Here is a 24,517-nt window from a genome sequence, read left to right on the forward strand (position 1 = left end):
CTGTGGATGGTATATAAGACATCATCAGTTTAGGTTATTTACTGTCATTTATTTCATTACAAAATGATAGTCATTCTATTCCGTCAGGTCAGCATGCTTTCTCATCCATACATACAAAAAAGTCCATTTAGTTTAAATGATGCTATTTATACAAAATGGGTAAAAAAGACTAGGTAGAATGAACCTCCCACATTCCCAAGTCCATATCATGTGTGACATGTCACCATTTGAAAGCTTTCAAGCAATTAACAAATGTCTTCCCCAAATATCCATCAACACTATCCAATAGCAGGGTGTGTATCTGTGTGGCTACATCTGTGTGTGTGTGTGTGTCGAGGCTGTTATGACACTCAGGTCAGGCTTCCCCCTTGAGCAGTTTGCTTCTTCTCCCACAGTTGCACAACAGCTGTTGGAAAATCCCCAAAACATGTGTGTGTGTGTGTGTCTCTATCTGGCGGCCTCTGTCCCTTTAGACTCCACGTACTCCAGAGCCTTGTCCTTGACAGCCTGGATGCTCTCTGGCGTGCCGCTCTTCTTCTCATACTCCAGGTAACGCTTGAAGAAGAACTTGATCCTCTTCACCGCCACACTCAGGTGGATCACACGGTCAAACACAGCCCTGAACACAGGAAACAGGATGTTAGACCAGGTCACATGACAGGAAACACCTTGCCACCAATGACAGTGCATTCGGAAATGATTCAGACCCCCTCAACTTTTTACGCATTTTGTTACGTTACAGCCTCATTCTAAAATGAAATAAAAATGCCTCAATCTACACACATTACCCGATAATGACAATGTTCGCAAATTTATCAAATAAAAAATGAAATATCACATTTACAAAAGTATTCAGACTCTTTACTCAGTACTTTGTTGAACCATCTTTGGCAACGATTACAGCCTCGAGTCTTCTTGGGTATGATGCTACAAGCTTGGCACACCTTTATTTGGAGAGTGTCTCCTCTGAAGATCCTCTCAAACTCTGTCAGGTTGGATGGGGAGCGTCACTGCAAAGCTATTTTCAGGTCTCTCCAGAGATGTTAGATCGGGCCCAAGTCCGGGCTCTGGCTGGGCCACTCAAGGACATTCAGAGACTTGTTCCGAAGCCAATCCTGCGTTGTCTTGGCTGTGTGCTAAGGGTCGTTGTCCTGTTGGAAGCTAAACCTTTGCCCCAGTCTGAGGTCCTGAGCGCTCTGGAGCAGGTTTTCATCAAGGTTTTCTCTGTATTTTGCTCCATTCATCTTTCCCTCTATCCTGACTAGTCTCCCAGTCCCATTCCGCTGAAAAACATCCACACAGCATGATGCTGCCACCACCATGCTTCACTGTAAGGATGGTCCAGATGTGACGCTTGGCACTCATGCCAAATAGTTCAATCTTGATTTTATCTGACCAGAGAATCTTGTTTCTCATGGTCAGAGTCTTTAGGTGCCTTTTGGCAAACTGCAAGTGGGTTTTGTGCCTTTTACTGAGGAGTGGCTTCCGTCTGGCTACTCTACCATAAAGGCCTGATTGGTGGAGTGCTGCAGAGATGGTTGTCCTTCTGGAAGGTTCTCCCATCTCCACAGAGGAACTCTGTAGCTATGTCCTTCCCCAGATCTGTGCCTCGACACAATCCTGTCTCGGAGCTCTATGGACAATTCCTTCCACCTCATGGCTTAGTTTTTGCTATGACATGCACATCAACTATGGGACTTTATATAGACAGGTGTGTGCCTTTCCAAATCATGTCCAATCAATTGAGTTTACCACAGGTGGACTCCAATCAAGTTGTAGAAACATCTCAAGGCTAATCAATGGAAACAGGATGCACCTGAGCTCAATTTCGAGTGTCATAGCAAAGGGTCTGAATACTTATGTAAATAAAGCATTTTTGTTTTTTAGTTTGAATAAATGTTAAAAAAATATTTCCTAGACTAAAGTCGATCATATTTAATATTCAAACATGTTTTCATAAATGAAATATTACCGGGTTAGCCTGGTCCCAGATGTGTTGGTGCTTTATTGCTCCTATGGTCATTGTCATACCAAACAGACCTGGGATCAGGCTATTCCAATGTCATTTCGTAAACAAAACAAAACCAGTGAGGCGCCGTCGGGCTCACTCACCGGACTTCCTTCTGGGAGCCGTGTTTGACCATGAGGTCTATGAAGACGGACCACAGGTCGGTGCGTTTGGGGTAGCTGGTCAGGATCCTGTCCAACATGGCCTTTCCTCGCTCTACGTCTCCGTAGCGGAACTCCAGCTGGGCAAACTTCGCTATCAGATCCACATCTGAAGAGGACAACGACGGAGAAGGTGGATGGTTAACATGGAGATACTGTATGTAAGGTGTTAGTACCTTTTTGTCAGAGTCAAAAAGGTACTAACTAAGAGCTGTCAACCTGGACAAATGACTTGGTGAGTAGATCTGTTGAAAGATAAACAGACTGAGTAGAAACAGGACAGGAAACATTGGCGTAAAGCAATACAGCCAAAATTCCACAAGATGGCGATATTGCCATCTTGTTTATATCAATCCAACCCAGTGTCCAATTGGAGCTAGAGATCGAATAGGGAATGTGTTGAGGTAGGGGGCTCCCAAAAGGTGTGTATGGGTCCGAAAGGTGATAACAGGGGCCTTACTGTCTTTGTTCGGCAGGCTCTTGATGGCCCTCTGTAGCAGGGCGCTGGCCGCGTCACTCTGACCCTGCTGGAGCAGGAAGGTCCCGTAGCTCAGCCACACAGCCTTCTCCTGACGGAACCGCTTCACCATGGTCTTGTACAGACCTTCCGCCTCCTACACACACAGACACAGAATTGATGAGAACCTACTCCAAACCGCACCAGTAAAAACAGCGAGCTAGCAGGACCATTCAACAGAAGAAACCTTACAAGAAGCGCAGAAAAAAAAAACTCCCAATACCACATCTAACGTGCTCTAATATGCTTCACGTATTTACTCGTGTCGTATATCACTTTTTTCCCCATTGAGGAATGTTAGCCGTTGTAATGAATGTTTGTGAGCCCTGGCAGTAAGCTACCTTAGTCTTCTGACACTTGGCGTAGATGTCAGCCAGCTGCTGGTAGACGGGCATGGGTTCACAATACTGCACGGCTCGCTCAAACACCTTCTGAAGACTCTCCTCTGTCCCATACAGGTTCTCCAGGTTCAACAGAGCCACCCACACATTCAGCTTCTCCTGCTCTTCTCTGAGGGAGAATAAACACGCGTGTTATAGAATACATACGTTTACACACCCTTTCCTTCTTCCTGTCACCTCCTTTTTTTGTGATACATCTTTGTAAGAATTATTTGCTGACAGACAGGATACAGACATTACACACAATCAACACTAGGGCTTTTAAATTATTATTATTTTTTTAAAGGCGTTATGACGGTATTGTGTATTTTTTTTTAATAAATAAAAGTTGTAAATGTGCTTTATGAGTAGTGCGTGACCCTAGGGTGGCAACACATACATTCTAAGTGATGGGTCTTTCTACATTCTGATTGTTTAATACTGTTCAATTCAACCAAAAATATTTTTCTACATTTTTATGAATTTCTGCATTTCCTGCACTAATTTGAGATCATTTCCATACTGCCAAGTACGGCTGCACGACACGGGAAAACAATCTAGGCCTTATTTTTAACCAAATGTTGCAACTGTTGCAAATTTGACTTGCAATTCAGAGCAAAACACTTGGGTGAACTGTTGGAATCATGGAAATAGAATGATTATTCTAATTATATAGTTAGAATATAATAGTGAGCACTTTGAATAGTGTTGTTTGACATGACAACGAATGAAAATGCCAGGGAGGAGTTATTGTGACAGGGTAGGAACCAAAGTGTTGACAAGTGTTTCCCTGGGGACCCTACAATCGTTGGCTACATTGAATGTTTTCATTAAGCTACTTAATTTAGCTAATATATTCATGCTTTGCGTATTCCTCTCTGATTTAGAAGAAACTGTTGATACACGTATTATCAGGCTGTATAGCTGATTACGTTCTCTGACTCAGTACATTTATTTGCTAGCTAGCCAGCTAACTAGGGATTAGCATTAGCGACAAATAACCCAATTTTCTAAGAAAAGACAAACTAGCCGTTTGCTGATGTAAGAAACACACTAATAGTGTAATTATAGAATGCTAGTAGATTTATATTAATAGGCAAAGTGAAAGCATTGTTGCATTGACCATGCAGCCTGAACGCATGTGTCTCGTGGTCGAGGAACAACAAATGCACTCCTTGAGTGACAGGGGGCGGGGCTCGGTCTGTGGAAACGGGCATGAAGCGAGAGAGAGAGAGCAGAGAGATGGCCCAAGTAGCGAAGTAAACTATAAAAATGGACGTTACGCACAGCGTATCACATTTAACAAACCAAACATTCAAATACCGTTTTAGAAGGTCAAGTTAAAAAAAAGACGGTACACTGCCCAGCCCTAATCGACACATTCATATCCCCCCACGCCAACCCACCCACAGGACCCGCTTTCTTCTTCGTGTTGTCCGCCCCCCAGCCCAGCTGCGCTGGTAGAATCCCCCCAGTAGAACTGAGGGTTGCCAGAGCAACAGTGGGGCTGGGCGGGGCAGGTAGACTGCTCTCACACACCAATGACTCAAGCACCTCCAACTGTACAGCCAGAAAGCTGTTGAGGGCCTCCAGGCTGGAGATGCAGCACTCAGAGAGCGACGACAGCACCAGCACAGGAGAACCCTACAGAAGTGGATCTAAGGAGCGTGTTATGAACACACACACACACACACCTGTCCCCACCACACCACTAACCTGAAGGAGATAGTCTTCACAGCCCTCTCAGCCACCGCTCTAGCCTGTTCTATCTGTGTGGCCTGCAGGTGGAAGGCCATGAATTGCAGCCAGAGCAGAGAGCTGTCAGGGGAGCCGAGTAGCAGGCGCTCAAAGCTAGCCGCCGTCTGGGGTCGCAGGCCTGGGTCCATCAGCTCCGTCTCCAGCTTGGTCAGGGCCTTCTCAGCCTCCCGCTTCTCCACCTCCTGCTCATGGTGAGACTTCTTCTGGGGCTGGGTGGACGAGGGGGATGAAAGCAAGGAAATAAGAAAAGAAAAAAGGAAAGAACGAAAGGATTTAGAGGAGAGCGGCAGTTAAAGAGAGATAGAGAAAGGTCATACAAGGTCATGAAAACAATACCAGTACTATAAATAATCCACTCCAGAGGTCAGACGTACACCTCCATGAACATTTGAGGCTGTACAGCCATTCTAACCCTCATAGCAAATGCAACGCAAACATTCCTTTAAGTGATTTCCTTTAGTAGGTGCCACTCATAGTACAAGCCCAGCATTACTCGTTACCTTAGTGTTCCCCTCGCCGTACAACCCCAGCATTACTCGTTACCTTAGTGTTCCCCTCGCCGTACAACCCCAGCATTACTCGTTACCTTAGTGTTCCCCTCGCCGTACAACCCCAGCATTACTCGCTACCTTAGTGTTCCCCTCGCCGTACAACCCCAGCATTACTCCTTACCTTAGTGTTCACCTCGCCGTCCTCCCCGTCGCTGGAGTCCTCTCCCCCCAGGGCAGCGGACGCTGGTTTCAGGGCGCTCAGCGCTGCATCCCAGGAGAACCCTCCGGTCACCTGCAGTCTGGCCGGCTGCACTGGGACGGGCTTCTCTACCTCCGCAGGCTCCAACTTATTTTCCTCCTCTTCTTCTCTGAAGTACACCTCCACTCCGCTGTCGCTGTCCTCTCCTTTCCCCTTCTTCGTCTTCTTCGTTGAAACATTTTCTGCGGTTCCCTGCGTTAAGACAGAAGATAAGTGATTATATGGATTAGACATTCCAGTCCCCAATCAAACTGCTATGGTTATACAGTGATCAGTGCGTCCTCTATTCTGTTTGGTAGTATTAGTATCAGTGACATCATGGAAGAGGACAGGTTTCCTTTGAAAATAGCTTATTATCTAAATTGTATTACATGTATAATTTAAAAAACAATTAAAAGCACTCACACATTATCTTGTTGCAAGTGTCATATCACTTTGTTTATTCAAACTAAAAAATGATTAGCTTGTATTTCACCCTCAGCGGGGTCACTAGAAACCAGAAACATCCAGTTTTCAGGGATACAGCGTCTCCAACGTAGCGTCCTTTTCCTCTGGAAACTGGATGTGGTGACCCCGCTCAGACGCCTGCTACGTTAGATGACCTTGTATTAACAAAAGAGGGACAAATGGACACCTGCTTGCTCTCCGACTCTGTGCGTTTCCTCTTCTTGGTGGCGTCATGCTTCTCCTTGGCCTCCTGTCAGGCGCAGGTGCAGCCCCAGGGATTCTGGGAGCAGGTCTGGTTTCCCAGTGTCCTCTTGGAGCAGAGACAGATCCACCAGCCCGCTTTCTTTGTCGATGCTGCGAGGAACAACACATTCGTGTTAAAAACCAAAATGTAGAAAACTTAAAACTCCTACACATTGGGGCTCTTGTTTGCGCCGTAATAACCCTGTGGGTCACAGACATGTTCAATATAACAAATAAATCTAGGTTATTACCCAAAAATATGACTAACAACTTCCTTGTTTTATGGAACACCCCTATTCAAGAATGAGGTGGTCAGGAAGGGCCGAGCAGTAGTGGCGGGGTTGTACCAAATTATTGTAGGGGGGGGGGGGGGGGGTCTTACCTGAGGATCTTGGTGGTGAGCAGTGTGGCCTGCGGTACTTTCTTGGAATAGTCTTGGTGGCTAGCCACAAAGTACTTAGTGGCCTTCTGGAACTGGGCTCTGCCCTGTATGGATCTAGACAAACTGTCAAAAACAAAAAGGCAACATTTTCAATTAGCTATATTACCATAGCAACAGCTTTTATACGTTGGATTTTCATAATCAGAATAGATCTTCAGGAAAAAGCTGCATGATAATGTCATACCTTCCCAGACCATTGTACATGTATACTAAAGAGACGGTGAATCTGAGATATCATGTCTAAGTATAATACAGAAGTAATGAATACCTTACATGTATTTTTCATTCATAGTTTCATATCTTTCCAGGACATTGTAAAGGTACGTCATTTTTTACATTTGATTAAAAGGGTTGGTTTCTATAAAGGGATAATGGACTGAGTTACCTAACAAAGACTCCCTGTGCATTGACAGTCCTCACATAGCCTCTGACGATCTGCCCCTCTGACAGGTCTTCTAGAGACACAATCTCTGGGTCCTGTACTACCGAGGCCTTCTCTGGGTTCGTCCTGAAAGATCATTCAAATGAGTCATTTGGAAAATACCCTTTTCCCAGTGCTCAAAGTGCCTAACATAGATATATGATAGTTAGAATGGACCAGTAGAATAGAGGAGAAGAACGAAGAGAGAGACATGTATAGGGTTGAATAGGGTGTCGATATTGCATTTCCTAATACACTTGGAACTCTTTAATTCATTTTGTCCATGAAAACCAAGTCAGATGGGGAATCGTACCTCGAAGAGCGGAGGGACAACTGCCAATTGCTCTTCGCCTCTCCTACAATGCAGCACCTAGAGAAAGAGCACAAAAACATGAAAACGTTACTTAGTATAACCTTGAAATAACTTGAAGAATTACATAAATAAAGACCAGCTTTAGAGAGGTAACACTCCAAAACCATTTTAACTTGACTAACTTTTAGACTGGTCCAGTTAGCCTTTAACCCAGGTTTAAAGTGTGCCACTGACCTGACCAGCTGGTCCAGTTAGCATTTAACCCAGGTTTAAAGTGTGCCACTGACCTGACCAGCTGGTCCAGTTAGCCTTTAACCCAGGTTTAAAGTGTGCCACTGACCTGACCAGCTGGTCCAGTTAGCCTTTAACCCAGGTTTAAAGTGTGCCACTGACCTGACCAGCTGGTCCAGTTAGCCTTTAACCCAGGTTTAAAGTGTGCCACTGACCTGACCAGCTGGTCCAGTTAGCCTTTAACCCAGGTTTAAAGTGTGCCACTGACCTGACCAGCTGGTCCAGTTAGCCTTTAACCCAGGTTTAAAGTGTGCCACTGACCTGACCAGCTGGTCCAGTTAGCCTTTAACCCAGGTTTAAAGTGTGCCACTGACCTGACCAGCTGGTCCAGTTAGCCTTTAACCCAGGTTTAAAGTGTGCCACTGACCTGACCAGCTGGTCCAGTTAGCCTTTAACCCAGGTTTAAAGTGTGCCACTGACCTGACGAGCTGGTCCAGTTAGCCTTTAACCCAGGTTTAAAGTGTGCCACTGACCTGACCAGCTGGTCCAGTTAGCCTTTAACCCAGGTTTAAAGTGTGCCACTGACCTGACCAGCTGGTCCAGTTAGCCTTTAACCCAGGTTTAAAGTGTGCCACTGACCTGACCAGCTGGTCCAGTTAGCATTTAACCCAGGTTTAAAGTGTGCCACTGACCTGACCAGCTGGTCCAGTTAGCCTTTAACCCAGGTTTAAAGTGTGCCACTGACCTGACCAGCTGGTCCAGTTAGCCTTTAACCCAGGTTTAAAGTGTGCCACTGACCTGACCAGCTGGTCCAGTTAACCTTTAACCCAGGTTTAAAGTGTGCCACTGACCTGACGAGCTGGTCCAGTTAGCCTTTAACCCAGGTTTAAAGTGTGCCACTGACCTGACCAGCTGGTCCAGTTAGCCTTTAACCCAGGTTTAAAGTGTGCCACTGACCTGACCAGCTGGTCCAGTTAGCCTTTAACCCAGGTTTAAAGTGTGCCACTGACCTGACCAGCTGGTCCTTGCTGTACCGCTCCAGAGGTTTTGGCTTATATTTGTCGGCCAGGTCCTCCATGGCAACAGTTCCCATGGCGCTGAACGGCAGCTTCACCAGCAGACCCAGGACTGGATCTAGCTTCTGCACCAACCCCATGATTACATGGCCCTTCTCCAACTTGTGTACACCTGACAGCGATTGACAACCAACACCACGAGTGAGTAAATGCAACCACAACATAGCGAGAGAGCTGTATATGGTGAGTCGACATGTCTGTATTGACGGTTCAAAGTTTAAAAGTTGGTTATACGTTGATATTTCTGTATTGGTGGTTAGAAGGGCCTATTTTCAATGTACTGATGTTTAGAAGGTTCTATGCAATATTCAGTGTACTATTGATGGTTGGAAGGGTCTTATATTCACTGTATTGACGGTTAGAAGAGGGTTGTGTTTATTTTGTGTTCTCACCATTGAGAGACAATGAGAGGCGTGAGGGCTTGGAGGAGCTGACTGTCACCACCTTAGCACTGACCGCCTGGCCCAGCTTGAACAGCTTCTCTGGGTGTTTGGCACCCTGAATAATACAAATTAATGATTTTAGAGAACCTATTAGGGTGAACACAGATCCATACAGTATACGGGACATCTGAGGGATGACACCATCTTCATTTTACCATTTTACAAAAATGTCTGGGAATTCCCCATAGAAGGAATGAGAAAAACATTGAGTTAAGTGTGTATAAAACATACTTTAAGGTCAGAGGTCATGGCCAGTTGTTCAACAGTTCCAGTTACTGAGGGACCAGTAGTCACTTCTAGACACTTCCTATTTGGAAAGTACTGAGGAAGAAATACACATTTAACACAACTAGTACTACTACTAAACATGTTTCACACATTCTGTACAACAAGTTATTTAACTTCAATTTACGTTTGTTCAAACTCACCTTTGACACAAAGCAAATGACGTCGTCTCCGACCTGATAACGCTTCAGCTTCTCTTTGGTCTTTACAGGCTTAACATCTGCGTCTTCTTTCAGGTTCCTGTGACCAGAGAGGGAAAGATTATCTAACAAGAAACCAAAAAGGCACTATAATAACAGAATACGTTCTTCTAAATGTTCAGAACATTTACCTGGGAAGAAGTGAGAGTTCAGGCATGGAGTACGTGAAGTTGGGATGGGAGAACGGCAAGAACCTAAATAAAAGACAATATATATTTGCAACTAAAATAACGCAAATATTTCAAGCAGAATACCTGTAATTCAGAAATATCCTTCAAATGATCGAACTATATAACAAAATGTGTCTGCTTAAATCTGTTACTATATTGTTATCCTTACCTGTGACTGTTGCCCTCCCGTCCTCCAATGACCCGGGCTGTGACCTCACTTCCTATCTTGAAGAAGGACGTGGGGAACGTTCCCACGCACACCACTTCCTGTATCTCGGACACGTGCACGCACCCCGTGCTCCCATCCTCTAGCGTCACCAGCACACACGTAGGCTTCACTGTCTTCACCTTCCCCTTGACCACGTCGCCGTAGCGATACATGCCCTTCGACCTCTTGGAGTTGGAGATTAATCTTTTGCTTATGGGCGGGGCGAGTTCCCAGGACACTAGGGGGAGCCCTTCTAGTTCCTCGCAGCTGGATTTGGTGACGGTGATCGCCAGGGTTTTACCGGCCGTCAGTTTCTCAGCGTCGAAGCGGAACGTTTCGTTGAGGTGATTGGTGGTTTGGATGACCGTCAGTTGGGCCGTGACGCCCAATGAGATGACGGCAAAGTCGCGGTCGGCGTGATGCACAGTGGCAGTGTGCGTGGACCCTGCCTCCACCTATAAGGACACAAGTTATGAACTATCAAGATTTGAAGGCTTTTCAAAGTGTTAAAGATTGTTTAGTCCATAAGGGTGCAGGGAGTTTCAACTTGAGGGAGAATACAGATCTATTGCATTGAATGTTTAATTATTTTTTTTTACCAAATTAACCACTATTGACTTCTCAGCCACCCAACCACTCATAAAGAAGCTTCACGTAGTCACAAACCATACTAGCTATAGTAGGGCAGTGTTCCAAACGCACTATATAGGAACTAGGGTGTCACTTGAGATGCAGCCTTGTACTCACCGCTTTCCTCTTGCCGGTCAGTTTAGCCAAGAGGGACACGTAGACTTCAGAGGTCACGAGGTCAACGTGGAGGATTACCGGCATGCACTCCTGTCCCGTCGCCAACTTACCTGAAACATTACACACATTTAGTTTACATTATACCTATGATGTAACAGTCAAAACATGTGTCACACTCAAAAGATTCCTCATGTGTCTGGTAGAAGGGTAAACAAAGCTCTATTATTGGGTTCATCGCAATGACTAAGGTGTAACAGTCAAAAGATTCCCCATATTATGTCTGGTAAAAGTTCCACTGGGTACAGGGTCAATTCCATTTAAATTCAGTCAATGCAGGAGCTATAATTGTAATTTCAATTCACTTCCTGAATTGAAAAGGGGATTGAGCCCAACCCTGTCTGAACATATAGTGAATATTCACCCGGCGCATGGTCCTTGGTGGCCAGTACGGTGGCTGCGCCGAGTTCGTCTGACTTGAAGGTGACACTCCCGTCCTCCCTCAACTCGTCTACGCTCATCTTCATCCTCTGGCCTATGGTCACCGCAGACAGCTGCTTGAGTAGGTCAGAGTCACCTGTCAGAGCCAGAGGGAGGAGAGAGGATGAACAAGAAAATAGAGAGAGTTAAAGGTAACTCTTAGCATAATCATTTTGATCAATTTAAATGTATTGGAATAGCACTTTTGAACCTACTAGGAAAAGGGAACTTTAGCCAACGGAAGAAAACTAATAGTACCTTGAACAGTTGACAACAACGTTATAACTCCACCCACGTACCTCTGCTGGCCATCATCTCCATCACCGCCTTCCTCTCCTGCAGGCCTCGGATCAGCCTGGCCTGGCCGTCTCTCTCAGGGGAGGGGACCCCTGACACCTTGAGACTGACCAGGAACCTGCGCTTCTCCTCATCCAAGTTGGTCACCTTGGCAACCACCGTATGGCCCAGCTGGAAGTGAGCCGCAGTGTCGCCGACGAACTTGTCACTCATGGCCTAGAGGAGAAAGAGTATGTCAATATAAATGATTCTATACTAATGGCTTTTAGACAATGTTATTGATGATTTGAAGGAGAAAGGAGACGTGAGCTGCATGAATTCTACGAAGAGAGGAATCCTGAAAAAAAAAATCTGTTCCGATTGTGTTTCTTTGGTTGGACATATGACTGAGCTTCAGATCCTTGTGGATCTTTGTCAGGGTGATTATACCTTTTCAACAAACTGCATAATATATTCTTAGCTAACTCCCATTGACTCCTACTAACTCCCATTGACCCCTACTAACTCCCATTGACCCCTACTAACTCCCATTGACCCCTACTAACTCCCATTGACCCCTACTAACTCCCATTGACCCCTACTAACTCTTAGTAAATTTCAATTTACTCCCACTAACTCCAATTGACTGTGGCTAACTCCCACAGGTAACTCCTTCCCTACCAACTCACCGCTTTAGGGGCCAGGCCAACCAGGCCATAGGGGAACTCCACAAACACTCCATAGGGCATGATGTTATTGACCCAGCCAATCAGCTGCACCCCAACTGTAATGTCAGAGAACTCCTTAGCCACCACGCCCCCCTCCTCCAGGAATGACTTCAGAGTGGGCTTTTTAGTCAGGGTCTTGAGACAGGCAGGGTTAAGGGAAAGGTACTGTGTAGTCGTACTACAGTAAAACGTGGTTACGATGTCCTTTAGTAAAAGGTAGTAATTTCCTTGGTATAGCCACTACATTCTAAAACACAACCACGACAGCCAAACGCAATGGTGAGACGAACACAACATTCAGCCACACTGATGAGCGTTCTGTTATGTTTTGGGCTATGTGTCTGAAATCAATGTGTGGAGGTAAGTGAGCGATCTGAAGTTCAAAAGTATGAAAAGGATACAATAGTCTGTTTCTTCTTGCTGAGGCAGAGAATGTTGGAGATGATGTCACCCTCTTGCAGCCCCTCCCACAGCAGTAGACAGTTGGACACGTGGTCGGAGAGGTGCATCATGGGTAGCAAGGCGGGGGTCTCCTCTGGCAGAATGGACACCTGCAGACCGGTAAGGAATTTACTCACCACCTTAACCTCCACTTTCTAAAACAAACAAAAAAAGACAAAAAACAGAATGCAAAGATCAGTTTAGACTCCAAGCCAACAACGGAGATGAACCTAACACGTTTAACAACTGCATAGAACATGCAACTATATAAGAGAGACCATCTTTTTTTTTTTACAAATTCAGAAATGATTATATGTGTTAACAATATGAAACGACGTGCTGCCATTTTCTTACCTTCCCAACCTCAAACTCAAACTTGGGTTTAGGCGGTCTCTCAGTGTCTCCTCCTGCCACTGCCTTGAAGGAAAGAAGGAGCTTCTCTTTCTCCACGTCACAGTTCAGCACTTTAGCCTTCACCACCTGAACAGAACAGAGAACCAAGGTACGCATTAAGACTGCGTTTAGAAAGGCAGCCCAATTCTGATATTTTTTTCCACTAATTGGTATTTTAACAATTAACATCAGACCTTTTCACATCAGATCTTTTTCTTTTTTGTTGATGTGATTGGTCCAAAGACCAATTAGTGAAAAAGAGATCAGAATTGGGCTGTCTGTCTAAACTAAGACTTCCCTGTTTTGATACAGAAGTTTAAAACAGAACCTTTTCTGACACCGGCAAGACAAACTGGTGGAAGAACTTCAGTTAAACTTTCAAGTTCAAGTTCAATAACTATCAGTAGGCTACTTCAAAGTTATTCAAGAGGACAATTAGCCTATATCGCAAGTAGAACAGAAAAACAACAACAAATCTACAACGCATAAGAATTATCAAGATACAGAAAAGTTCCACGCAGCCATTTTGTTTCCCCTCACCTGTCCGACGTAGAACACGTTCTCAGGAACTATCACTGGCTCCGTGCTGAGCTCGTTGGGGGGCACCAGCCCCTTGACTTTGCCGTAGAAACAGACGATGCAGCCAAAGTCCTTGACACAGACGATGAACCCGTGGGAGACGTGACCGCGGCGGGCATCTTCGTAGGTCAGGAACGGGGGGAGGGAGGAATCTATCAGGGCCCTTTTCCTGGTTAGGGTCAGCTTCTTCGCCTGTGGGTCCACCGACAACACCTGAGACAGAGGGATGGAGGGAAACCGTTTTAAACTAAGAAATTAAACAGCAAACCAGACAAGCAAGCACAGAGTACGTTAAAACCTCTTAAGGATCTCTACAGATTGGTGTTCCACCCGCGGGCCGGTTGAGCTAATTTGCGCTAACGTGGTTAGCATGAGTTTGTAAGTAACAAGACCATTTCCCAGGACATAGACATATCTGATATTGGCAGAAAGCTTAAATTCTTGTTAATCTAACTGCACTGTCCAATTTACAGTAGCTGTTACAGTGAAAGAATACCATGCTATTGTTTGAGGAGAGTGCACAGTTATGAACTTGAAAAGTTATTAATAAACCAATTAGGCACATTTGGGCAGTCTTGATACAACATTTTGAACAGAAATGCAATGCTTCATTGGATCAATCTAAAACTTTGCACATTCACCACTGTCACCTAGTGGCCAAAATTTAATTGCACCTGGGCTGGAATAATACATTATAGAATTTCTCTTGCACTTCAAAGATGATGGTACAAAAGAATATACAAAAAACACATGTTTTTTTCTTTGTATTATCTTTTACCAGATCTAATGTGTTATATTCTCCTACATTCATTTCACATTTTCACAAACTTCAAGTATTTCCTTTCAAATGGTGCAAAGAATATACATATCCTTACAAGACAATTTTTCATCTACTTATTAGATAGATTAACCTATACCTAATATTTGCTAAAGAGAATTATGAGTAGGTGTTTATTTCATCAATGATTGGTTCCCCAAGGTTAAAGGTCACCACAGTTGACCCTTTCTAAAGGTGAGCGGTTACACAGTACTACTGACCCGGCACTTGATGATCATGCCCACTGCGTACTGCTTCTCTGGGTTCTTGAGGATGATGTCAGAGAGGTGTGTCCGGGGAACCAGGCCTCTGATATAGTCGGTCACCTTCACCATCATGCCATGGTTCTGGAGGGACGTCACCGTGCCCTGGGAGAGAGGGAGGACAAACTGGGTTAAAACACACTAGGAATGCAGAATTCCAAGGTTGGAAGGTTCCTGGAATCAAGAGCAAATCATCCAGAATCCCCCAACCTGGATTTCTAGAAAACCTAGGAAAGTTACCAGAGTTTTGGCACCCTACACACACACACACACACTTTAATGGGCATTTTTTTTGAAGACCTTTCAGAGGTGTTGTGCGAGAGAGAGAGACAAACTAAAAATATAAAATATCTTACCTGAACAATCTGTCCAGGTTGGATGTCATGGTATCTTCTGAAGAACGGGGCATCAATGATGCTCCTATAGGAGAGACAGCAAGGTTACAAACTGGAACAAACATACGTCCTTTACAAGCTGGAACAAACATACGTCCTTTACAAGCTGGAACAAACATACGTCCTTTACAAGCTGGAACAAACATACGTCCTTTACAAGCTGGAACAAACATACGTCCTTTACAAGCTGGAACAAACATACGTCCTTTCCAAGCTGGAACAAACATACATCCTTTACAAGCTGGAACAAACATACGTCCTTTACAAGCTGGGACAAACATACGTCCTTTACAAGCTGGAACAAACATACGTCCTTTATAAGCTGGAACAAACATACGTCCTTTACAAGCTGGAACAAACATACGTCCTTTACAAGCTGGAACAAACATACGTCCTTTACAAGCTGGGACAAACATACGTCCTTTACAAGCTGGAACAAACATACGTCCTTTATAAGCTGGAACAAACATACGTCCTTTACAAGCTGGAACAAACATACGTCCTTTACAAGCTGGAACAAACATACGTCCTTTACAAGCTGGGACAAACATACGTCCTTTACAAGCTGGAACAAACATACGTCCTTTATAAGCTGGAACAAACATACGTCCTTTACAAGCTGGAACAAACATACGTCCTTTACAAGCTGGAACAAACATACGCCCTTTACAAGCTGGGACAAACATACGTCCTTTACAAGCTGGAACAAACATACGTCCTTTACAAGCTGGAACAAACATACATCCTTTCCAAGCTGGAACAAACATACATCCTTTCCAAGCTGGAACAAACATACGTCCTTTCCAAGCTGGAACAAACATACGTCCTTTACAAGCTGGAACAAACATACGTCCTTTATAAGCTGGAACAAACATACGTCCTTTACAAGCTGGAACAAACATACGTCCTTTACAAGCTGGAACAAACATACGTCCTTTACAAGCTGGGACAAACATACGTCCTTTACAAGCTGGAACAAACATACGTCCTTTATAAGCTGGAACAAACATACGTCCTTTACAAGCTGGAACAAACATACGTCCTTTACAAGCTGGAACAAACATACGCCCTTTACAAGCTGGGACAAACATACGTCCTTTACAAGCTGGAACAAACATACGTCCTTTACAAGCTGGAACAAACATACATCCTTTCCAAGCTGGAACAAACATACATCCTTTCCAAGCTGGAACAAACATACGTCCTTTCCAAGCTGGAACAAACATACATCCTTTCCAAGCTGGAACAAACATACGTCCTTTCCAAGCTGGAACAAACATACGTCCTTTCCAGATGTATTGAATGGAATTGAAAACGTCACACACATTTGCAACAGGGCTTTCACGCACACACACTATTCAAAGTCGGGTTCGTGACCCCTAGTGGGGTTGCTTGGGAATTGTAGTTGGGTCACCCGAAACAGACCATTAAGAATACAGATTATTGTATGGGACAATACACAAACGTTTGAGAAAGATAACTTGAAAAATACTATGTTATTGAATTCATGTATTTATTGGTTCTGGGGGGGGGGCAAGAAAATGAAATGAAAACATTTGAGTACCACTGCACTACAGGATCCCCATCCACACACACACACACACACACACACACACCACACTTACTGACGCAGGCTGACCAGGTGCACCTGCTCCATGGGGCTGAAGTCCATGATCCTACAGGTGTGTTCAGGCTTGGCCATGACACGGTTCAGGTTGAACGCCTCCATGGGCTCCTTCATGTGGTTCCTCTGGAGACGGGAGAAACGGACGGATCAAATCAAACCACTGCCACTAGGCCAGTCACAGACCACCTTAGTCCACTTTCACTGGGCCAGGTCAAAGCAGCCATGGGTTTGCATTGTTTTTAATGTTGGTTTGTCACATGATCCAAGGGGCATGGGCTCACCATTATGTTCTCACCTTTGCAATATTCTCTACAACACTGTCTTTGTCCTATAGTGCCTGATCCTTAGCATTTTGGCAGTAGTAAGGTGCTCTACCAGGTCCACAAAGAGGGCCTTGGCTATAGTTAGTATAGTACACCAACAATATGGTCTACCAACAATAGGAACTAACATGTACGAAGACCCGAGTTGGTACTTAAACTCACAAGACGCAACGCAAGTATTGTCTAACAACACGGACTCACATGTACAAACACCACAGTCTGGTCAGGCAGCTCCAGCATGGCTCCAGACAGGTGATGGAGAGCGGTCATCTTGCAGCCATGCGCCACCTCCCCTATCCTCTCAGTGGCCACCAGGTCCACGTCGCCCCCTGGCTGCAGCAGGTGGCTGCGCAGGGACAGGCCCACCAGCCGGGTGGACGGCTCCACATAAAGGACGCAGGCCTTCACCTGGGAGAGAAAGGGGTAAGAGGTCAAAGGTCAATAAAGGTCAACTGAACGTAATGTCTAAACAAGATTACAGTCATAATTGGCCAATTTGAAATTCTCATGAATTCTTACGTTGTCTCCCTCGTTGAATGTGGAGGCCTGTTCTGGTTCCAGGTGCATAAAGTCCACCAGGCCGGTGAAGGAGGAGAGGAACTCCAGAATCAGACCATGTAGGGTCACCTAGAACCACAGTGTCAACCACAATGAAACAGGACATCAACAGATTATTGACTTTAAAAAAAAGAGACCTCTCAGATATACTAAATTGCAAGTTCTCTAGTTGCTATAAATATTACAAAAAGTGTATACATCAAGCAACAAGAGACATTTACCAACAATACTAAGCCATGAAACGGTGCAATTGTTCATTTATAATCATAGGTGTAAGCCAACACTTCTCTGTGCTTAGACTTAGACTACTAATATGTATAAGATTGTTGTTAGAATACAGTATTCAGTCAATGTACCTTTTTGATCTGCGCCTTGACCAGTAGGCCAGGCAGCAGGTTGGTAAGGGTCCAGCCGTGCGCTGTGTCTGCAACGGCCTGGGCCACCGCCGTGGGGCTGATGGACAGACGGACCACACGCTCATCGTTCTTCACCTCCTCTAACAGAGAAGTCACATACTGGCCCACCTTCAGCTCTGCAACACCAGGGTTGTTGTGTTCGTTAGGCATCAAATGGAAGAAAACAGACTGAAACAGGAAGGGGCTACTGGGACTTGTCCCATAAAAAATTCTCATTTATATTTTCCGTTGCAAAACATTTAAAAGTTTTTCAATTGCGAGCCACAATGAACATGACCCAGAAAAGTCACATTCAACACAGTTAAAACTTCTTTGGGATAGGGGGCAGCATTTTCACTTTTGGATGAATAGTAAACTGCCTCCTACTCAGTCCCAGATGCTAATATATGCATATTATAATTAGTATTTGATAGAAAACACTCTGAAGTTTCTTAAACTGTTTGAATGATATCTGTGAGTATAACAGAACTCATATGGCAGGCAAAAGCCTGAGAAGAAATCCAAACATGAAGTGAGAAATCTGAGGTTTGTAGTTTTTGAACTCAGCCCCTATCGAATACACAGTGGGATATGGGTAATTTTCCACTAGATGTCAACCATCTTTAGAACGTTGTTTCAGGCTTCTACTGTGAAGGGGGGCCGAATGAGAGGGGATTGAGTCAGAGGTCTGGCAGCAGCCTCGAACTCAGCCACGCGCATTCACATGAGTTAGCTCTCGTTCCATTGCTTTTCTACATTATTGAACATTTAGGATAAAAACATCCTAATGATTGATTCTATACTTAGTTTGAGAAGTTTCTACGACCTGTAATATAACTTCTTGAACTTTTCGTCTGACGTTCGGCTGGATCTCAACGTGCGTTTTGGATTTGTTTACCATACGCCCTAACAAAAGAAGCTATTTGGACATAAATGATTAACTTTATCGAACAAATCAAACATGTATTGTGGAACTGGGATTCCTGGGAGTGCATTCTGATGAAGATCATCAAAGGTAAGTGAATATTTATAATGCTATTTCTGACTAATGTTGACTGCGCAACATGGCGGATATTTCATTTGGCTGGTTTGGGCTCTGAGCGCCGTACTCAGATTATGCTTTTTCCGTAAAGTTTTTCTGAAATCTGACACAGCGGATGCATTAAGGAGAAGTGTATCTAAAGTTCCATGCATAACACTTGAATTTTCATCAACATTTATCATGAGTATTTCTGTGAATTGATGTGACTCTCTGCAAAATCACTGCATGTTTTAGAACTACTGAACATAACACACCAATGTAAAATTCGATTTTTGGATATAAATATGCACTTTATCGAACAAAACATACATGTATTGTGTAACATGAAGTCCTATGAGTTTCATCTGATGAAGATCATCAAAGGTTAGTGATTAATTTTATATATATATTTGTGCTTTTTGTGACTTCTCTCTTTGGCTGGGTTTTTCTGTGACTTGGTGGTGACCTAACATAATAGTTTGTGGAGCTTTCACTGTAAAGCATTTTTTTTTCTTTTTTATCAGACACTGTGGTTGGATTAACGAGAATTGTATCTTTAAAATGGTGCCTAATACTTGTATGTTTGAGAAATTTGATTTATGAGATTTCTGTTGATTTGTATTTGGAGCCCTGCAATTTCATTGGCTGTTGGAGAGGGGTTCCGCCAGTCCTAGACAGGTTAATAACACATTAGTAATTTTGACGTCTACAGAGTACATTGAAGAAATGTATCAGACTCCTGGAGAAACTAACAGCGTGGCAATGAATTGTATGTGTACTATATTTGATGTGAAAGGGGACTCTTTAGATACCTTTCGGACTATTCGTTTTGTCTTTGGCTGCCTGCTTGGGCAGGAAGGCCTTGGTTCCCTTGATGCCGAGGTCAACCAGGTAGCCGTGATCCTCAATACTCTCCACACAACCACTCAGGATCTGAAACAAAAATGTGACACATCCGTCTAAGCCTAAAACATGACCTCAAATCATAAACAGGATATCACAACTTTTCTATATTTTTCTAGCTCTTCTTAGACAAATGCCTCTATGTCTTCAACTGAAGAGACACTGCTCTGGGGAACTGAACCCAGAGACACAAAACATGACCCTGACTCAGTGACGCCCCAAGACAGACTGTGCTCCGTTCCGACTCGCCATCGTATCATCACTGAAGAGGATATCACAGGCCCAGATCCTGTTTTTAATGTGTACTATATCACGTATACTGTAGGTGTTGACTCACCAAGCCAGCCTTCAGAGAGCCAGTACTCAAGCCCTTGTTGACCTCTTTGGGGTTGATTGACAGCTGAATGCTGACCGATCCTCCTTTGGCAGTGTCCAACCTGGCTACCACACACCTGACCAGCATGCCCGGGGAAAAGAGACTGTGGAGAGAGATGATCTCCTGGAGAGAAAGAGCAAAGTGGATCCATTAGGATGCGTTGTTCACACCTCATTCGTACAGCATCAGGCATTTTCTTCTGAACTCCGTAAGGTCGGGAGCCCCACGGTGCACCAAGCAAAAAATGTAATATTTAAAGCTGTATACGTTTCAAAAAAACTCAGAGCACAGTTCTTCTAAATATTGTATAATATGAGGATAAGACCTCTCAGGCCGTGTGTAGACTACAGTTAATTAAGTTTTGTATTCTGATCAAGGAGTTTTGATCATGCATCTACACTACATTTAAATATGTCTACAGTGTCAGGATTTCCTTTCCCGCACTATAATCAAATGTCAGCATTCTGCTAATGGTGGCATAGGCAAAAGATGATAATAGCACAAGAACTTGATGGCAGTAGTAAAATACTGTAACTAAGTCAACTAGCCCCTGTAGTTAGCCAGCAAGCTCAGAAAGCTAAAGAGGTTAGCAGAAACATCTCTGTAACTCTAGCCAAACAAAATTGTGTTTTTCAAAATATTAGCCAGCTGGATTACATTTATGAAGCCAGCAAACACATTCCTCACACACAAAGAACATATTTCCCCCACAACAGTATAATGAAAAGATGGCTCTCGCTCCCAGAAAACAAGTTTCTAAAAACTTGCAGTTGGAATGCTGATGACGTCGCCCACTATATACGCTTTCAGTGGCCTGATTGCGTCCAGACTCAGGAGAAATCCGCACACAATGCGTCCCTGAGGTGATCAGCCTTATATGAACCCAACGTGACTTTTGTGCGCCTAGAACTGTCTTTTAAGTGATTATCATATTCTGATAGCAGAAGTAGCATCTATGTGTCAAGTGTAGACATGCCCTTAGAACTGCCTTATTAGACATCTCAAAAACAAGTGCATAGCCTTTTACCTATAGAAGACAGAACCATCCCCTCGGTAGGAGTTACATGAAATGTGTTACCTCTGAAGAAGCAGAGTCCAGGTGGTCACTCAGTAGCTTGGTGTACGAGTCCGAGATATTGGAAATGTTCAGGTATCCCAGAAGGCCGCTGGGCAGGTTAATCGTCACCTCTAAATCTGCCACCTCCTTCACACAGCCCAGCAGTAGGGTACCCACCTTCAGGCTCTGGGGGTAAAAAAAACACACAAAAACAGGATTGTGTTCATTAGTAATCAACCAGAAGAAAATGTACCGAAACAGAGGGACTCCTTGAACTTGTCCAATAAGAAACACTTTTTTTTACCCCTTTCCCTGCACCCGCATGCCCGACTAGCATCACCACACTGGATGGTTCCGACCTTGAATATGTGGACACCTATAAGTACCTAGGTGTCTGGCTAGACTGCAAACTCTCCTTCCAGACCCATATCAAACATCTCCAATCGAAAATCAAATCAAGAGTCGGCATTCTATTCCGCAACAAAGCCTCCTTCACTCACGCTGCCAAGCTTACCCTAGTAAAACTGACTATCCTACCGATCCTCGACTTCGGCGATGTCATCTACAAAATTGCTTCCAACACTCTTCTCAGCAAACTGGATGCAGTTTATCACAGTGCCATCCGTTTTGTCACTAAAGCACCTTATACTACCCACCACTGTGACTTGTATGCTCTAGTCGGCTGGCCCTCGCTACATATTTGTCGCCAGACCCACTGGCTCCAGGTCATCTACAAGGCCATGCTAGGCAAAGCTCCGCCTTATCTCAGCTCACTGGTCACGATGGCAACACCCATCCGTAGCACGCGCTCCAGCAGGTGTATCTCATTGATCATCCCTAAAGCCAACACCTCATTCGGCCGCCTTTCGTTCCAGTACTCTGCTGCCTGTGACTGGAACGAATTGCAAAAATAGCTGAAGTTGGAGAATTTTATCTCCCTCACCAACTTTAAACATCAGCTATCTGAGCAGCTAACCGATCGCTGCAGCTGTACATAATCTATTGGTAAATAGCCCACCCATTTTCACCTACCTCATCCCCACAGTTTTTATTTATTTACTTTTCTGCTCTTTTGCACACCAATATCTCTACCTGTACATGATCATCTGATCATTTATCACTCCAGTGTTAATCTGCAATATTGTAATTATTCGCCTACCTCCTCATGCCTTTTGCACACATTGTATATAGACTCCCCTTTTTTTCTCTACTGTGTTATTGACTTGTTAATTGTTTACTCCATGTGTAACTCTGTGTTGTCTGTTCACACTGCTATGCTTTATTTTGGCCAGGTCGCAGTTGCAAATGAGAACCTGTTCTCAACTAGCCTACCTGGTTAAATAAAGGTGAAATAAAAAAATAAAAAAAATAAAATACACAACCTTTAAAGAAAAAATTGCAACGTTGTGCCCTTATGAGCATGACCCAGGTTCAGATCACATTCAAAGGGTGTGCAAAAGAAATGAGATGGCAGAGAAATATAACATTTTTAAAAGTATGTTGTTGATTGAACTTACTTTTAACTGTAGGATATCTACAGAGGTTGTTGTATTGAGCTTCAGCGCCTCCTCTTTGCTCGTCCTTTGCCTCTTAGCTTTCTTCAAGGCATCCTCTTTCTGTCCCTTCCTTTTCTTGGATTCCTCTGCTGTATGTGTCTGAAAGAGTCAACCACAATAGTATCTTTACTGACAGACAGAATACTGTTTGAGATGCACATTTGAGCTTATCTCTGGTCCAGGGCGTCAGTAGGTTGCATTGTCGCCAGAGTGTCAGTCGGCTGCACTGTTGCGAACGAATCTCTGGACCAGAGCTAAACCACAACAAGGTTCGTATATCACATTGATGACCGACTAGACTCATTTTTTAAATGTTTATACCTCGAACAGATTGTCCACTTCTGTATGCCTTCTCACAGGTTCTGCTTTACTTTCAGTGGTCTGCTTGGTTTTACCTCCGCGAGGGAAGTCCTCCTCCGTTGATGCCATGGTTGTTTACTGATTTAAAGGTCTACAGAGACAAAATAAACAGTGAATGTTATCAATCAGAGAGGAAAGGGGGTGATAAGGGCTCTTTTAGAACACATGCCAGTGGTGGAAAAAGCAACCCATTTTCATACTTGAGTAAAAGTAAAGATAGCTTTAAAGAAATTAACTCAAGTAAAAGTTAGTCACCCTGTAAAATACGACTTGAGTAAAAGTCTAAAAGTATTGGGTGTCAAATGTATCAAAATTAGAAGTATACATTTAAAAAGAAAATTGCTTATATTAAGCAAACCAGACGACACGATGTTCTTGTTTTTATTAGGATAGCCATGGGCACAGTTCAACACTCAGACAACAATTACAATCGAAGCATTTGTGTTTCGTGAGTCTGCCAGATCTGAGGCAGCAAGGATTACCAGGGATGTTCTCTTGATAAGTGCGTGAATTGGACAATTGTCCGGTCTTGCTAAGCATTCAATATGTAACGAGTACTTCTGGGTGTCAGGGAAAATGTATGGAGTAAAACAAATGTAGTCAAAAATATGAATACTAAAGTAAAGTACCCAAAAAACGACTTAAGTACTACTTTAAAGTATTTTTACACCACTGCACATATCAAGCAATGTATGATTGTACAGTTTCATATATCTTACACTTTCATACACTTTGGCATTGCTACATCCACAGTGAATGTATTATTTACCTTCTGCTTCACAAAATATTTAGCTAGAATCTTGATGGCTTGCTACATCCCCACTAGCACATCCCAAAACATCAGCAGCATTGCTAACCTTAGCTAGTAAACTACAGTCCATTAGCATGCAAGCTATACGTACCAGACAATCGGTTAAAACACAAAAATACAACAATCAATACGTGCCAACGTTTTCCTCGATTCTACATGTTTATAAAAATTTAACATCTACCAGCAAACTCTACCTTTTTTTTTTAAATATCCAGTTCAGAAGTTGGTATGCAAACTCACATGTGTGGATCAGAAGCACACCATGTTTTCAAACCGGAAACGAACTTCAGTGGGCGTTTCCTAATTGTCCATTCACGTCCATCTTTCAAGTGATTGACGTTTCAACAAACCTGTCACTGTC

General features: G+C 43.8%; 1 protein-coding gene and 2 non-coding genes across 3 annotated transcripts; all 3 read right to left on the reverse strand.

The window, feature by feature from the left end:
- Positions 1 to 28: 28 nt before the first annotated feature.
- Positions 29 to 24,435, reverse strand: LOC115116741 (protein RRP5 homolog). The gene is given in 36 exon segments (XM_065006182.1): positions 29 to 619; positions 2,113 to 2,278; positions 2,630 to 2,783; positions 3,028 to 3,196; positions 4,783 to 5,033; positions 5,497 to 5,766; positions 6,209 to 6,269; positions 6,271 to 6,375; positions 6,647 to 6,769; positions 7,092 to 7,214; positions 7,441 to 7,497; positions 8,682 to 8,859; positions 9,140 to 9,245; positions 9,422 to 9,511; positions 9,619 to 9,715; positions 9,807 to 9,869; positions 10,015 to 10,508; positions 10,801 to 10,910; positions 11,222 to 11,374; positions 11,577 to 11,790; positions 12,243 to 12,416; positions 12,683 to 12,877; positions 13,077 to 13,202; positions 13,656 to 13,907; positions 14,733 to 14,879; positions 15,131 to 15,194; positions 16,795 to 16,919; positions 17,321 to 17,527; positions 17,639 to 17,746; positions 18,034 to 18,209; positions 19,906 to 20,026; positions 20,334 to 20,495; positions 21,451 to 21,615; positions 22,947 to 23,084; positions 23,307 to 23,436; positions 24,351 to 24,435. Coding segments are annotated over 35 exon segments (5,424 nt in total). The 5' UTR covers positions 23,415 to 23,436; positions 24,351 to 24,435; the 3' UTR covers positions 29 to 447.
- Positions 4,498 to 4,738, reverse strand: LOC115119764 (small nucleolar RNA SNORA53). The gene has a single exon (XR_003862032.1). It is a non-coding gene; the product is annotated as a small nucleolar RNA SNORA53 (small nucleolar RNA).
- LOC115118770 (small nucleolar RNA SNORD15) lies at positions 20,117 to 20,264 on the reverse strand. Its single transcript, XR_003861900.1, has one exon. It is a non-coding gene; the product is annotated as a small nucleolar RNA SNORD15 (small nucleolar RNA).
- Positions 24,436 to 24,517: the final 82 nt, after the last annotated feature.

Source organism: Oncorhynchus nerka, linkage group LG21, assembly GCF_034236695.1.
Source record: "Oncorhynchus nerka isolate Pitt River linkage group LG21, Oner_Uvic_2.0, whole genome shotgun sequence".
Lineage (NCBI taxonomy): Eukaryota > Metazoa > Chordata > Actinopteri > Salmoniformes > Salmonidae > Oncorhynchus > Oncorhynchus nerka.